Source organism: Brassica oleracea, chromosome C6 (genome assembly GCF_000695525.1).
Source record: "Brassica oleracea var. oleracea cultivar TO1000 chromosome C6, BOL, whole genome shotgun sequence".
NCBI lineage: Eukaryota > Viridiplantae > Streptophyta > Magnoliopsida > Brassicales > Brassicaceae > Brassica > Brassica oleracea.
Genome location: NC_027753.1, coordinates 24,155,761 through 24,169,288, shown reverse-complemented (window position 1 = coordinate 24,169,288; position 13,528 = coordinate 24,155,761). Strand labels below are relative to the sequence as shown.

The 13,528-nt window shown below is 40.2% G+C and overlaps 3 protein-coding genes across 3 annotated transcripts in view; 2 read left to right on the top strand and 1 right to left on the bottom strand.

The window, feature by feature from the left end:
• Window positions 1-875: 875 nt before the first annotated feature.
• On the top strand, window positions 876-6,229 carry LOC106300258 (golgin candidate 5). Its single transcript, XM_013736366.1, has 20 exons — window positions 876-979; window positions 1,092-1,309; window positions 1,471-2,360; window positions 2,446-2,517; window positions 2,653-2,727; window positions 2,795-2,909; window positions 3,071-3,132; window positions 3,224-3,271; window positions 3,457-3,741; window positions 3,820-3,879; window positions 3,952-4,035; window positions 4,139-4,204; window positions 4,295-4,393; window positions 4,476-4,694; window positions 4,779-4,893; window positions 4,973-5,193; window positions 5,490-5,549; window positions 5,634-5,747; window positions 5,832-5,906; window positions 5,989-6,229. Exons 2-20 carry the CDS (start codon window positions 1,162-1,164, stop codon window positions 5,995-5,997), a joined length of 2,817 nt encoding a protein of 938 aa, XP_013591820.1. The 5' UTR covers window positions 876-979; window positions 1,092-1,161; the 3' UTR covers window positions 5,998-6,229.
• A 273-nt stretch (window positions 6,230-6,502) lies between these two features.
• LOC106300460 (probable plastidic glucose transporter 3) lies at window positions 6,503-11,321 on the top strand. Its single transcript, XM_013736603.1, has 14 exons — window positions 6,503-6,750; window positions 7,101-7,211; window positions 7,587-7,689; window positions 7,842-7,909; window positions 8,006-8,138; window positions 8,417-8,516; window positions 8,956-9,068; window positions 9,494-9,587; window positions 9,682-9,835; window positions 10,081-10,224; window positions 10,425-10,498; window positions 10,586-10,674; window positions 10,748-10,862; window positions 10,941-11,321. Exons 2-14 carry the CDS (start codon window positions 7,106-7,108, stop codon window positions 11,127-11,129), a joined length of 1,482 nt encoding a protein of 493 aa, XP_013592057.1. The 5' UTR covers window positions 6,503-6,750; window positions 7,101-7,105; the 3' UTR covers window positions 11,130-11,321.
• LOC106300462 (peroxisome biogenesis protein 2) overlaps window positions 11,242-13,528 on the bottom strand; it is a 2,967-nt gene continuing 680 nt past the window's right edge. Inside the window, exons 3-7 of the mRNA XM_013736604.1 lie at window positions 13,351-13,507; window positions 13,036-13,273; window positions 12,484-12,601; window positions 11,835-12,001; window positions 11,242-11,624 (exon numbers count right to left, since the gene is read on the bottom strand). Coding sequence (XP_013592058.1) covers window positions 11,510-11,624; window positions 11,835-12,001; window positions 12,484-12,601; window positions 13,036-13,273; window positions 13,351-13,507 — 795 coding nt within the window. The 3' untranslated portion in view covers window positions 11,242-11,509. The remainder of the gene's footprint in view (window positions 11,625-11,834; window positions 12,002-12,483; window positions 12,602-13,035; window positions 13,274-13,350; window positions 13,508-13,528) is intronic.

The following is a 13,528-nucleotide window of genomic DNA, read 5'->3' as shown; positions in this document are numbered from 1 at the left end:
GCATCAGATTATGATCCCCTTTTTCCAGTGTGGGAGAAAAAAACTAGCAGTGATTTGTAATGAATATTAAAGCCACCGACAGAGTACGTATACTTGAAGAAAACAAATAATACTGACCGGATTCGTACTGGAAAAGACTAACGAAAAAACATATGGTGAATAGACTGTGGGAAGATGCGGCTAGGCCTGCGGTTATTATCCGAACTGAACCTTCCAAACCGAACCGAACCGAACCAAAAAATTCGGTTTGAAAGTTTGGTAACTTAAAAAATAAGGTTTTTGATTTGGTAATTGGTTAGTTTGACTTTTAATTTTTTTTTACCAAACAATTTCATTCTTAACCAAAATTCTGAATTAAATTAACCAAAATCCAAATTGAAATAACCAAACTTAGCGAAATCTTTAAATTTTATTCAATTTAAATCAAAACTTAACCGGAATTCAAAAAATTCAGTAGAAAATTTTGAAACCGAACTAACCGAAAACTGAACCGAATTCTTATCACTTCGCCGAGATTTCGACCGGTCCGAACTAACGGAAAAGCCTGAACCTGCATGCCTAGATGTGGCTATATATAGCCTAGTTCGATAAAAAAAAAAAGAGAGGAAGAGCTAAGCAATTTATCCAGAAAGAGTCGCTGGAAACACTCGAAACGAATATCATGCTTGTGAGCCTTGGTGGACCGATTTGTTTGCTGCCCAAATTAGTGGGCTCGGATAGGCCCGTCGTACTTTAGAAGCTCGATCTTTCTGGTTTACCCATTAGTGTTAATTGGGTTTTAATTGGCGTATTCTATCAAGAAACAAAACAATTCGTCAAGTAAATGATATAAAAAAGCCTAGAACGACGCCGTTTATGACACCCGCTGGTGGGGGCACCAGAGGAGGAGAAAACAAAAAAAAAACTTGGATTTGGATCTAAAAATTCGATCACGACGCATCTCCTAAGCTCGCTCTTTCTGATTGATCCCAATAGCCAGGTAGGCAATATTAATAAGGAGATGCTCACCTCGATTGAATCTCTCTCTCTCTCTCTACAATGATTTGATTCGTATTGATACACGTCTCTGAATTTCGTAATTTTAAGCACAGGCGCTTGAGATGGATCTGATCCGGTGGTGATTTGTGAGATTCACGTCGAACAAGTTTCAGATTCGTGGAGATGGCTTGGTTCAGTGACAAAATATCTCTGGGAGGATTCCCGGATCTCACTGGGGCAGTTAATAAATTCCAGGAGAGCGTTAAGAACATCGAGAAGAATTTCGACAACGCCCTTGGCTTTGATGACAAGCCCGAATCTGCCGGTGAAGGTACCTTTTGATCGATCTTCTGTTGCAAATAATGATACCATTTTTGGATTGTGTTGAGAGAGAATTTGCGCATTGTATTTTTTTGGATTTTAGTTTCTGATTAGCTTAGTCCTGTGCTCACAACATGAATCTATTTTTTCTTTGTTTTCTTTTTAATGTAGCTTCAAGTATGTGGCCACCTGTAATGTCCTTCATGGGTAACACCTCTGATGAGAAACTTGATACATTGGAAGACTCTGAGAAATCAGAAAATCCACCTCAAATCGAAAGCAATGAAGAAGAAGGATCTGGTGAGGTAGTCACTGAACTAGCAGTATCCGTTGAAGCAAATAAAGAAACAAATGTGACAACAGAAGCTGACCAAGCTGAGGTAACAGAGACTGTTGTTTTAGATCCCAAAGATGGTGAACCTGAATCTCAGATGGCTCTAGAAGATTCTCAAGGAAACTCGGTTCAACAGCCTGGTGACACGAGTAGTTTAGAACCTGATGAGAAGCCGGAATTGGCAGCTGTTTCACAAGAGTCACAGCTAGAGCCACCCAAGTCCGAAGATACTGAATCAGAGGCAGAGGAGCCTATGCCTGAGGAGGATGCTGGAACAAATGATGTTTCTGTAGGAAACAGTGATGCTGTTTTCTCTCCTGTGGTTGCTGATACGGATGAGACAAAAAATGAGCAGGAAAGCCAGAGTGAAAATCTGGAGAAGAGAACATCGTCTGTAAATGTTGAAGTTTCACCTGATACAGATAATCTTAACAGGGTAGAGCCCTCTGATGCTCAACTGTCTTTAAGTACTGAGTCGGCTGGTTCTGCTAACGAGTCTTCTGTGCTGAAGAGATCTCCTTCAGATGAAATTTCAGAGAGAGTTGTAGATTTTGTTTCTCGTGAACTGGATTCAAGACTTGATGGTAGTGAATTAATTGACAGCCAGCGTTCGAGCTCTGCAACAAATGCTTCAGACTCTGTTGACGTTGTTATGGAATTAGAGAAGACAAAAAAGGAAATGAAAATGTTGGAAAATGCACTGCAAGGTGCTGCAAGGCAAGCTCAGGTACAATCTTAAGGTTTCCATTACAGGGTTGTTCTACAGCTATGGTGGTTCTAGACCAATTTTTTATGGTAATTTGTTTTTACAGGCAAAGGCTGATGAGATTGCGAAATTAATGCATGAAAATGAGCAGCTAAAATCTGCCACTGAGGATTTGAAGGTACTAGAGAGTACGCTGAAAGTTCATATTTAATTAGATGAAATGTTGATTATCTGACTCATTCTTCCTACCATCTTTGTTTCCTTTGTGTTGATTTTTAACCTAAATTCTTATACCCTTTGTGCTCTGAAACAGAGGAAATCCAATGAAGCTGAAGTTGAGTCTTTGCGAGAAGAATACCATCAGAGAGTTGCTACTCTTGAGAGGAAGGTATATTTTGCTCTATTGATTCTTCTTTTTCTTTATAAATATACCTTCATAGTTCATATCTTTGTAGGTTTACGCACTCACCAAAGAAAGGGATACACTTAGAAGAGAACATAACAAGAAAAGTGATGCTGCGGCCCTTCTGAAGGAGAAAGATGAAATAATAAATCAAGTTATGGCTGAAGGTAATGAAACCTTTTGGAGTGCTTGGGATCATGGATAGTTATTTCCGTGCTCATTGTTAATTGTTTAATGCATCCCGAGAGCGAACTGTAACTGTTTGAAAAATGAAGGACTTCATTTTTTACTCAGCTTGAGCCTTTGATGTTAATGCCCGTCATTTCAGGCGAAGAGCTTTCGAAGAAACAAGCTGCTCAAGAGGGTCAGATCAGGAAGCTGAGAGCTCAGGTATGTAATGAATGTTTACGCCTTTCACTTTTACTAGTACCTACAATCTTATTGCTTCTTCTCTCACCTGTTTATTTTGTTCGCGTGTTAGATTAGAGAGGTGGAAGAAGAGAAGAAAGGACTGATCACAAAGCTTCAGGTAATTGATGTCGCGAGCGATGCTTTTGTTTTTTTTTCACTATGTCATTAAGGATGAAACATCTTGGAGGGCCTGTCTTGATTTTCCAGAAGCTTTTGTTATAGCATAAATTTATCTTCTTGTAGGCATGATAAATATCTAAAAGAGCAAAACTTTGGTGTCTTGTTTTTTCTGTCATTTGTCAGTCTGAAGAAAATAAGGTAGAGAGTATCAAAAGGGACAAGACAGCTACAGAGAAGCTGCTGCAAGAGACAATAGAAAAACATCAAGCCGAACTTGCTTCTCAGAAAGAGTATTACTCGAATGCATTAGCTGCAGCAAAGGAAGCTCAAGCATTAGCGGAGGAGCGTACCAACAATGAGGCGAGAATAGAGTTAGAGAATCGTCTAAAGGAGGCCGGAGAGCGGGAATCTATGCTAGTACAGGCGCTGGAAGAATTGAGGCAAACCTTGAGCAAAAAGGAGCAACAGGTTTGGTCTATTCGATCATATTTGGGACATTTATTACAGGGATCAAATTCGGTGATATTTGTTATTATTTTGTTGCAGGTAGTGTTTAGGGAAGACATGTTCCGCAGAGAACTTGAAGACCTTCAAAGACGTTATCAGGTAAATCAAGACGTTTTGGGATGAATTAATAGCTCGTTTTGTTTACGCTTTCTAAACTTAATTTTCCTGTAGGCTAGTGAACGAAGGTGTGAGGAATTAATCACCCAAGTTCCTGAGTCTACAAGGCCTCTCCTAAGACAGATTGAGGCAATGCAGGTAGTAGCTGATCCTTCTGGGGTTTTTGGAGAAGGTTTTCCTGAGATTAGAAACTTAAAATAAAATATCTAACATTGCATCCTTCTTATCTGATTGACTATAGGAAACTACTGCCAGAAGAGCAGAAGCTTGGGGTGCTGTAGAGAGAACTTTGAATGCCCGACTGCAGGTATTTTGAACATTACTACTTTACCGCTCATATTCAACTATTTATTGTTATGCTCACTTATCGTTTTGTTCATTTTCTACGAATATTCAGGAAGCAGAAACTAAAGCTGCCACAGCTGAAGAGCGAGAGCGCTCTGTGAATGAACGCCTCTCTCAAACCTTATCAAGGATCAATGTTCTAGAGGCCCAGGTTTTCTATGATCCTTGACAGTGTTCTTCGTCATTGTCACGTCTTTTCTCTAAATTCCAGCTTACCCGTTTCTCCTATCCAGCTTTCATGTCTTAGAGCAGAACAGGGCCAGTTAAGTAAGTCGCTCGAGAAGGAGAGGCAAAGAGCGGCAGAGAATAGACAGGAGTATCTGGCAGCTAAGGAAGAAGCAGATACCTTAGGCGGTCGAGCAAACCAACTTGAAGTGGAAATCATGGAACTGCGGAGAAAACATAAGCAAGAGTTGCAAGAAGTGCTGCTCCACAACGAGCTTATTCAAAAGGTGATACATAGTTTTTCACACACTACTTTGATTAGTTAAAAAAAAACCCGATGAATTTTCTTTACATGGCGAAAAAAATTTCAGGACCTAGAAAGGGAGAAGGCTACCCGTTTGGATCTTGAAAGAACTGCCCGTATCAATCCCTCGACAGCCTCTGAACAGCTTCCCATATCAAGGCAAAATTCTACCTATGAGAATGGTATGATGCATCTCAATATGGTTTAATATTCAGTAATACAGGCCTTGCGCATCTTTGAAATTTTTAACTGTGTCATCAGGAGGCTTGCAAAGAAAGCTCTCAAGCGCAAGCAGCCTTGGCAGCATGGAGGAGAGCTATTTTCTGCAAGCTTCGCTTGATTCGTCAGATAAATCTTCTGAGAAGAGAAGCATGCCGGAAGCAACTATGAGTCCATACTACATGAAGAGCATCACACCGAGTGCTTATGAAGCCACGCTTCGACAGAAAGAGGGTGAACTTGCTTCTTACATGTCCCGCTTGGTAGGTGTAAAAAGTATACAACTTGTTCATTTCTGTGTAGCTCCATTGGTAGGCTTTTGGAAACTGGCGTTGAAATGGGAATTAGGTTCACATCAGTTTGTAATCTCAGACCCCACCTTGGATAGGTTTAAAATAGATGTTGGGGATCATACTGAGAAATTACCGTTCTTTTATAAGCTGGTTTAGAATGATTAGCTTTAGTTGTATAGGCTTGTTCTTAGTATCTATCATCCCCTAATTTAGAATATAACTGTAAAAAATCTAACACATTCTGGTGGAATATTGTCCTGCGACAGGCGTCAATGGAGTCTATCCGAGATTCCTTAGCTGAAGAACTAGTCAAAATGACCGCAGAGGTATGTTTATATAACGCCGAGAGTTTTAGAGTTGTTGTTTTATTAAGGATGTGACGTCTAATATTTTGGTCACTTTGGATGTAGTGTGAGAAATTAAGGGGGGAAGCGGATAGGGTGCCGGGCATAAAAGCAGAGCTGGAAGCACTAAGACAAAGGCATGCGGCTGCTCTGGAACTGATGGGTGAACGAGATGAGGAGGTAAGAGATGTGAAAATAAATTACAGTGGCAGGCGTAGAGTTTTAATGTAATAATAATAATAAAAATGTTGGATTTGGTGGTAGTTGGAGGAACTTCGAGCGGATATAGTGGATTTGAAGGAAATGTACAAGGAGCAAGTGAACATGCTGGTGAACAAGGTAAGTCAAACATACACCAAAGTTTAGTCAAGATGTTTGACAGGGTTTTCATGGTCTCAAGGGTTTGTGCATTTTTTAACAGATCCAATGAGAAAGCAACAAAGTGTTGACAGGCTCAGGCACATGAGTAGGACCATCATCCTTGTTTCCTCCTATTGGCTATACCACCAACCCTAAGGCCATTTCTTTCTTTTTTCTTTCTTTTTTTTTTCTCAGAAAAGGGTTTGTAAAACAAACTATTACTGCTCGAACTAAGATTTTCCATACTGTGTTTATTCGTAATTATATGGAGACAATGTAAAAGTGCCTCGTTCTTTGAGAGAGTTGACTGAAGTCATTAGTGGCTTCGTTAAAGAACCATAGTATCTATCAATTAACAAAAGCCTGACTCGGATGAAGGCCAAAAAACCATGATTCGAAGGAAAATTAATAACTCAAGAGATGTAACAATTAGGAAAAAGATAGGTTTCTGCTTATTGTAGTGTGTGATGATGATAGAAGCGTAAGAGGCGTGGTGATAAATAAAGAAAGGCCCAAGAGGCCTCTGTCCTTTTGCATGGAGCCCCTCAGAAGTTAGTACACTATTGTTGATATTTACTTAGTGGGGGGCATAGGGGAGGTCGGTGGAGGCGAAGCAGGTGATTAAAACACGTCGTATTATCGTCTCTCTCGGGAGAAGAGTGAAGCGCATCTGGGCGGTGGGTGGCCAGCATATGTTATATAAAGTGTTTGCGTAGGAGGAGGGATGATTAAGTTCCAAACTTCAAAAACAAATAAAAAGGAAAGAAAAAACTTATTTCTTCGACTCGACGATTCCTTTTGATCATTTATCGGCTGCCTGCAGGTACTATAATCACCGCTTCTCGCTTTTTATTTTCCTCCTTGATGCTAGATCTTGCCATTGCCTTTTTTTTTTTTCTATTGTAACTTTTTGTTTCTGATCTACATTGCGGATCAATGTTGGGTAAACTTTTTCTGCTGTCAGATCCGACGATCTCACTTTGTCATGTTGTGACGAAATCCTTGATTCTGGAACTTTCCTAGTAGCTAACGTCACGTCACGTGTGCTTTCACTTTTTTCTAATTTCTAATTGATTTGAGTTCATACGGACACTTTAAGTAGCACCGGAAGGTTTAATTGCGCGTGTTTGTAAGTATATGTGTACTGCTGAACTTCAAAATTTTCATGTGCAGCGGGGATGGATTCTGTTAGACGCACGTACACGATGATGCGAGGTCGTCACATTGAGAAACGTGTTCCTTCCAAAGAGTTGCTCTCTGTTCTCGATAAAGCTGAAACTGCAGGTTCCCTTTTTTTAATTACCAATTCAAAATGTTGCCCGGATTGGAAAAGCCCAGAGTCATTAGAAAGAAGAACCCATGTCATCTTCCGACGTGTCAATAGTTTAAACCATAATAATAATAATAATCGAATTTGGTATATGACTCTGATAAAAGCTAGAAACTGATGTCAAAGTAAATAAAAAAACAAGAAAGCGTCCGAGCTATAACCTTTCCTTGCTTGGACTCATGAACTTCTTTTAACTTTTTGCCATTTACCTATGGATCATCTCTGCTCTGTGTTTTGTGCCCTAGACCTACCCATTGTAATTTAGATTTACCAACGCACTACATTTTGGCATCTGTCTGTCGTATATAACTGTGACTGTGAATTTCCAGTGACTGGGACGGGAAAAGATATCGGGAATCCTTCATGGAAGCGATCTCTGCCTCACGTATTCGTTGCATCCCTCACCTCCCTTTTATTCGGCTATCACCTTGGGTGCGTGCGTGCCAATATTAGACTTTGAATTGCCTTCTCTTTGTCCATGTTACTAAAGCATTCATCTTTTACATACCTCAGTGACTCTGTTTCTTTTAATTTATATGTAAATTCGGGAAACTCAAACTCATGCTTTCTTTTTCTGGACGTAGGGTTGTTAATGAAACTCTCGAAAGCATTTCAATTGACCTTGGCTTTAGTGGCAACACCATCGCCGAAGGTATACATAGCTTTATTTTTTCTGTTTCTTTACTCATCGTGTCTATATCCTTCTGTCTGATCTTTTTTTTTTTTTTTTTAATTCTGGTGGATGAAGGTCTTGTTGTTAGTACGTGCTTAGGCGGCGCCTTTATTGGATCTCTGTTCAGTGGTTTGGTCGCGGATGGTGTTGGCCGCCGTAGAGCTTTCCAGTTGAGCGCTTTACCAATGATTATCGGAGCTTCAGTGAGGTTATCCGTTTTTCTTCTGCTTAACCATTTTTTGTTTAGGCTGTTGATTATATGCATGATGAATGTTTTCTCTTACAAGTTGGAACCTACCCTTACAGATTTGAACATGTATGTGTCAACTTATTTGAACATTATGCAATCAGGGTTACAATTTATTATGAGCAATAATTGGTTATTCCTTTTAACATATTTGCCCTCTAGTCCTCGCCTTGGTGGGTTTTCATTTATTGTGTTTTTTAATAACGAGATCTCTGTGCTTACAAATGTATTGGTTGCAGTGCAACAACTGAGAGTCTTGAGGGCATGCTCCTGGGAAGGTTTTTTGTCGGAATTGGGATGGGCATAGGTCCTTCTGTTACGGCTCTCTATGTCACTGAGGTACTTTGTTCCTGCACTTGTTTTCCTATGATCGCTACATGAAATTGCATCCCCACAGACTGTTGATATGAATATAATTTGATGTACAATTCAGTGGCTAGTCTTAAATTTCATCCTTTACATAACATGTTTACAACAACAACAAAAGTTCTTCTACAGTTCAACACCAATTTATTTTATTATTTTATCAAAAGCTGATTGGGGGCAATGTGAGTAGATGCACGTTTCAGACATAAAAGACATGAACTAGACCATTAGCACGTAGAAGTTCATTGGTACACTTAAAATTCATTTTAATTAAAGCTTCTATTTTGAAAGCTTTATTCGCATTAGTGGATTTACCTAACGTGAGCAGAAGGTTCCCTAGGCGCATAACTTTCACTAACTTGCGTTATCCATACATCTTGTTTAGAGCGAGTCTCACATTTCCACTTTGCAGGTGTCACCTGCTTATGTGAGAGGCACATATGGCAGCTCTACCCAAATTGCGACTTGTCTTGGGCTCTTAGCTTCACTATTTGCTGGAATCCCAGCAAAAGACAACTTTGGCTGGTAAGATATTGACAAGAACTTGGGGGAGGCCTCAATGACCTATTACAATGCTGTAAACTTAAACCTAGAACTGGTCTGTGCCGGCGAAGTTTAAGGCTCTAATAGGCCTCGAACCAACTATTTCTTCTAGGTAGAATTCGTAAATTCCAAACGCATGGTAGTCCCCTCTTTCTGTCTTGCTGGCATGGTTGATTGTAGTTGTCCATCCTAAACGACCTATCTGCAATGTGGATCTTTGGTGTTTGGTTGAAATGCTGGAAACCTATAAGAATTCACCCATCTTAGGTCTAAGTCTTCTGCTGCAAATTCATATAGAATACCTGCTAGCAGACCACATGCTTTGGTCATTATTGACAAGACTATGCCGTCTGGACATCTTGGCAGAATGATCAGCTAATAGGTTTCATGTACTTTGATTGTCTAAGGTGGCGTATATGTTTTTGGATATCCACAGTCCCAGCTGTGGTCCTTGCTGTTTTCATGGAACTCTGCGCCGAAAGTCCTCAGTGGCTTTTCAAGGTGACTTTTTCTCATTTAAAAACATCATAGCTCCTAAAGACATTTTCATAAACAATTGATTTGTTGATTCACTTTCCCTGTTTTACATTCTCAGAGAGGAAGGGCAGCTGAAGCTGAAGTCGTGTTTGAGAAGTTACTGGGAGGGGCATACGTCAAAGCTGCCATGGCAGAGTTAGTGAAGTCAGATAGGGGAGATGACGCCGATTCGGCCAAATTGTCGGAATTGCTTTTTGGGCGCAGTTTTAGAGGTATGTGTGATCTTCAAACCAACAAGATTGTCATAACTTTTGGCATTTTTATCTCAAATATTCCGGTTGTGGGGTTAGACCTGATCGTCATAGAGTTGATTCATCTAGGCGGAGAGTACGTTAGCTTGTTCAACTGGATCCCTAGACAAAAAGAAGAGTCATTGTCATTTGCAAAAAATCATATGAATGACATGTGAAGCCTCTAACTTCATTCATTTTACGTTTTAATTTTTCTCCGTTTGCAGTGGTTTTCATTGGATCTACCCTTTTTGCTTTACAACAGTTGTCTGGGATAAACGCTGTGTTCTATTTCTCATCAACTGTCTTCAAGAAAGCTGGTGTACCTTCAGCCTCGGCCAACATTTGTGTGGGAGTATGCAACCTCTTAGGTATTAAAGTGTAACATTTTCCCTTCGTGTCAGTAGATGAGGTGGTTGAGGTTAATTATGTAAATTAGAAATTATGAATGGTAAATGACTTACCTTCCTCTTATCACAAAGGTGATCATGAAAAGAAGAGATTCAAAAGTCTCCCTTTCAACATGTAGAAACTGTCAAGTGAAATGATGACCATTCATGCTGTTGTACAGGTTCTACTGTAGCAGTGGTTTTGATGGATAAGCTGGGGAGAAAAGTATTGCTTATTGGGAGTTTTGCGGGCATGGTAATATATGGCTGAGAGCGAGAATCGCTATTTGAATTAAACTTGACGCAGGCTGATACCTAAACAGAGCTCTTCCATCTTTAACAGGCAGTATCGCTGGGTCTCCAAGCATTAGCACATACTTCATATTCATCAACTTTTGGAACCTTGTTTCTCTCGGTCGGAGGAATGCTACTGTAAGTTTCTCTGTGACATGTCAACTATGATACTGGAAAGAGTATATTGGTGAACTCGACGATGAAAATGCAGGTTTGTGTTGTCGTTTGCAACTGGAGCTGGTCCTGTTCCAAGTATTCTCCTGTCCGAGATATGCCCTGGTCGTCTTCGGGCAACAGCATTGGCTGTTTGTCTTGCTGTTCACTGGGTATGGCTTTTGTGAATACTTTGCTTCTTAGGAAATGGATTTAATGTTGAAACAATAATAAGCTTGACGCAACAACAGGTAATAAACTTCTTCGTGGGGCTGCTGTTTCTAAGAATGCTGGAGCAACTAGGTTCGGTGCTTCTAAATGCAATCTTCGGCTTTTTCTGCGTGGTGGCAGTTATCTTTGTGCAGAAGAACGTGATTGAGACTAAAGGGAAGAGCCTCCAAGAGATAGAAATCAGTCTACTCTCCGCCACCAGCCAGTGATTTGTTCTTCACATTGATCTTCTGCCACTTTATGGGGTATAATATAATATGTAAGACTACTAATATGGGAATAGGAGGGAGTAGTAGTGGGGTAGTAAGTAGGCACCACATGTAAGGAAATGGATTATTCAAATATTATAGCCGACATTCCAATTTGATTTGCTAATAAAGAAGTCCGAAACGTTTACAAACTTTTTTAATGTACAGAAGAAGTTCATCTAATCCCTAAAACTTGTTCCTTCCACAGTTTTTATCCTTCACATGTTGTTGTTCCTTTATTGTATAGCCTGTTTGCAAACACCCCTTCTAATCATGTTTCTGCTGTTTGTCTTAGCTCATTACACTTGGTTTCTTCAGGAATATTTGTAATTCTACCCCATTCATTTGCCACTTGAAACACCTTCCCGTTGTATAGCAACCACAGGCTCGTTACACCTAAGACACCGGAACGATGCTGCTGAGGCGCAGCGGGTCCTTATACAGTAGTAACAGTACCTGCCACAAGTCAATTCTTTCAACTGTAAGTAACGCATACTCTGAATCGCCTATAACATCACTTCTGACTTGTCTAACTTCTCCCAAGAATCCTCATATACGCAATCACATGCAGTTACTTAGCTTCTAGTACAATTAACTAACTACTACATATGTAAGGAGAGAGGTGAGGTAATGACCCTACTCTGATCCACTAAATTGGCACCATACCTGTGCTGGCAAGGCAGAGCAATAAACGGAGTTGCAGGATCCACTTGGCAAATGGGGCAAGCAACTGTATCCTCTTTATTGCTTGAGGAACTTTCCTTGGCAAATGGACTAAGGATATTCTTTATAGCTGAAGAGTTGAGCAGTGGAAGAAGCAGCAAAAGCATTTCCTGAATAAAACCGAACAAATCCAGATATGAATGCCAAACAGAACCAGGAAATGAGATCCAACAGACTCTTCTGCCAGCAAACAAGACCTATACTCTCATCAGCTAAGCCAATCAGTTTGAAAAGAATGTGTGGACTTGTTGAGGGGCATCAAAGAGAGAAAACGCAACAAATCACATTGTCTTGAAACGTAAACAAGATATTTGAACTCCATGAAGCTTTTGAGTCACAGTCTCTACCTAGTTCCAGTAATGGACGCAAAACGTTTTGAGATTGTAACAGTTCAAGTTCGAGCAGTAAAAGTGTTTCCTCCAAAGACAACGGTAAAGGTTAGGCGAAAGAGGGTCGAAGTCATTTTGAGTTTCAATCGTAGGCCAGAAAGCATAAGCGAAGGATGATACTCAGAATTGATAGAAGGTTGCCTAAACTTTGAAAATGATTATGGCATCATGTGTAAGAGGGCGCAGAGAAGAAGAAGACGTACGGAAAATTCATTCCAGACAAGTTGGCGATTCATGTACTCGAAGCTGACAGATCGGTTCATATGGGGACTCCTATAGACAAGCCTTGCTCTCAAAGCTTTTTCAATGAGGTTCCTATACCTGGAACAACAAAGAAAGAAAGAAAGGTAAAGCATGTGCAAAATCATCAACAACGTGATTTTGGTTCTCGCTTCATCGTGAACTTTAATAAACGTGTTCCTTATAACTTTTCTGAATATCACAATATTTGTCGAGGCTACCAATAGATTTATTAGAAATAGCACCGCAAAACAAGAAGTTGGCAAGTCAATTTAGTGAACAACAAGACAATGATTTAGGTATTAAATTACAGTGATTAATTCAATACGGAATTCCTAACAAAACAGCCTCATCAACTGATCCAGACGTATGTCGTCTCATAAAAGCTACATGCAATTCGCAAGGTCCGGTAAAAGCTGTTTGTCCTAGCGTTTAGTAACCATTAGCTGATTCTTAGCGCATTCAATCAATTCAAATCAAATCAAATGGTCAAATCAAAAGTCACGGAACTTTACCTTCCGGTATAAAGAAACGACAAGAGGTTAAGAAGAGAAGCAGCTTTATAGATGCCTTCGATTCGTTGGACGAGGGTCCAAAGTCGCCTAGCCAATGGTCTCTGCTCAGAATCACCCCATCTACGGAAAGCAGAAAACGACTGCAAACGGGAGAAGAGGTACTGACCACCAACTGAGGCAACACAGTACCAAATCTTTTGGGGAGCAGTAAGTCCAGGGCCTTCTAGTCCTGTTCTGACTACACGAGAGACCGATTACATATGAGTAAGAAAAGTAAAAAAGAGAGTACTGTACTGAACTGAACTAATAAAATACCTTTCCCAGAGAGTTGGGCAGCAACACGTTCATCTCTGTATCTAAGATTCATGAGAGCGTTTCCAGGGGTAGGTTTGTCAACCCAAATAGAGAATCTCCAAATGAGAAACTCAAGGAAAGCATCTAGCTCTGGTTCGTATTGAAACAGCATTCCTGGCTAATCCCCCCCCCCCCCCAA

Coding starts and splice junctions, on each gene's coding strand:
- LOC106300460 (XM_013736603.1), top strand. CDS start 7,106: ATGGATTCTGTTAGACGCACGTACACGATGATGCGAGGTCGTCACATT. Junction 7,212..7,586: donor CGATAAAGCTGAAACTGCAG/GTTCCCTTTTTT, acceptor GTGAATTTCCAG/TGACTGGGACGGGAAAAGAT. Junction 8,517..8,955: donor CGGCTCTCTATGTCACTGAG/GTACTTTGTTCC, acceptor TCCACTTTGCAG/GTGTCACCTGCTTATGTGAG.
- LOC106300258 (XM_013736366.1), top strand. CDS start 1,162: ATGGCTTGGTTCAGTGACAAAATATCTCTGGGAGGATTCCCGGATCTC. Junction 2,910..3,070: donor AAATCAAGTTATGGCTGAAG/GTAATGAAACCT, acceptor CCGTCATTTCAG/GCGAAGAGCTTTCGAAGAAA. Junction 3,880..3,951: donor ACCTTCAAAGACGTTATCAG/GTAAATCAAGAC, acceptor ATTTTCCTGTAG/GCTAGTGAACGAAGGTGTGA.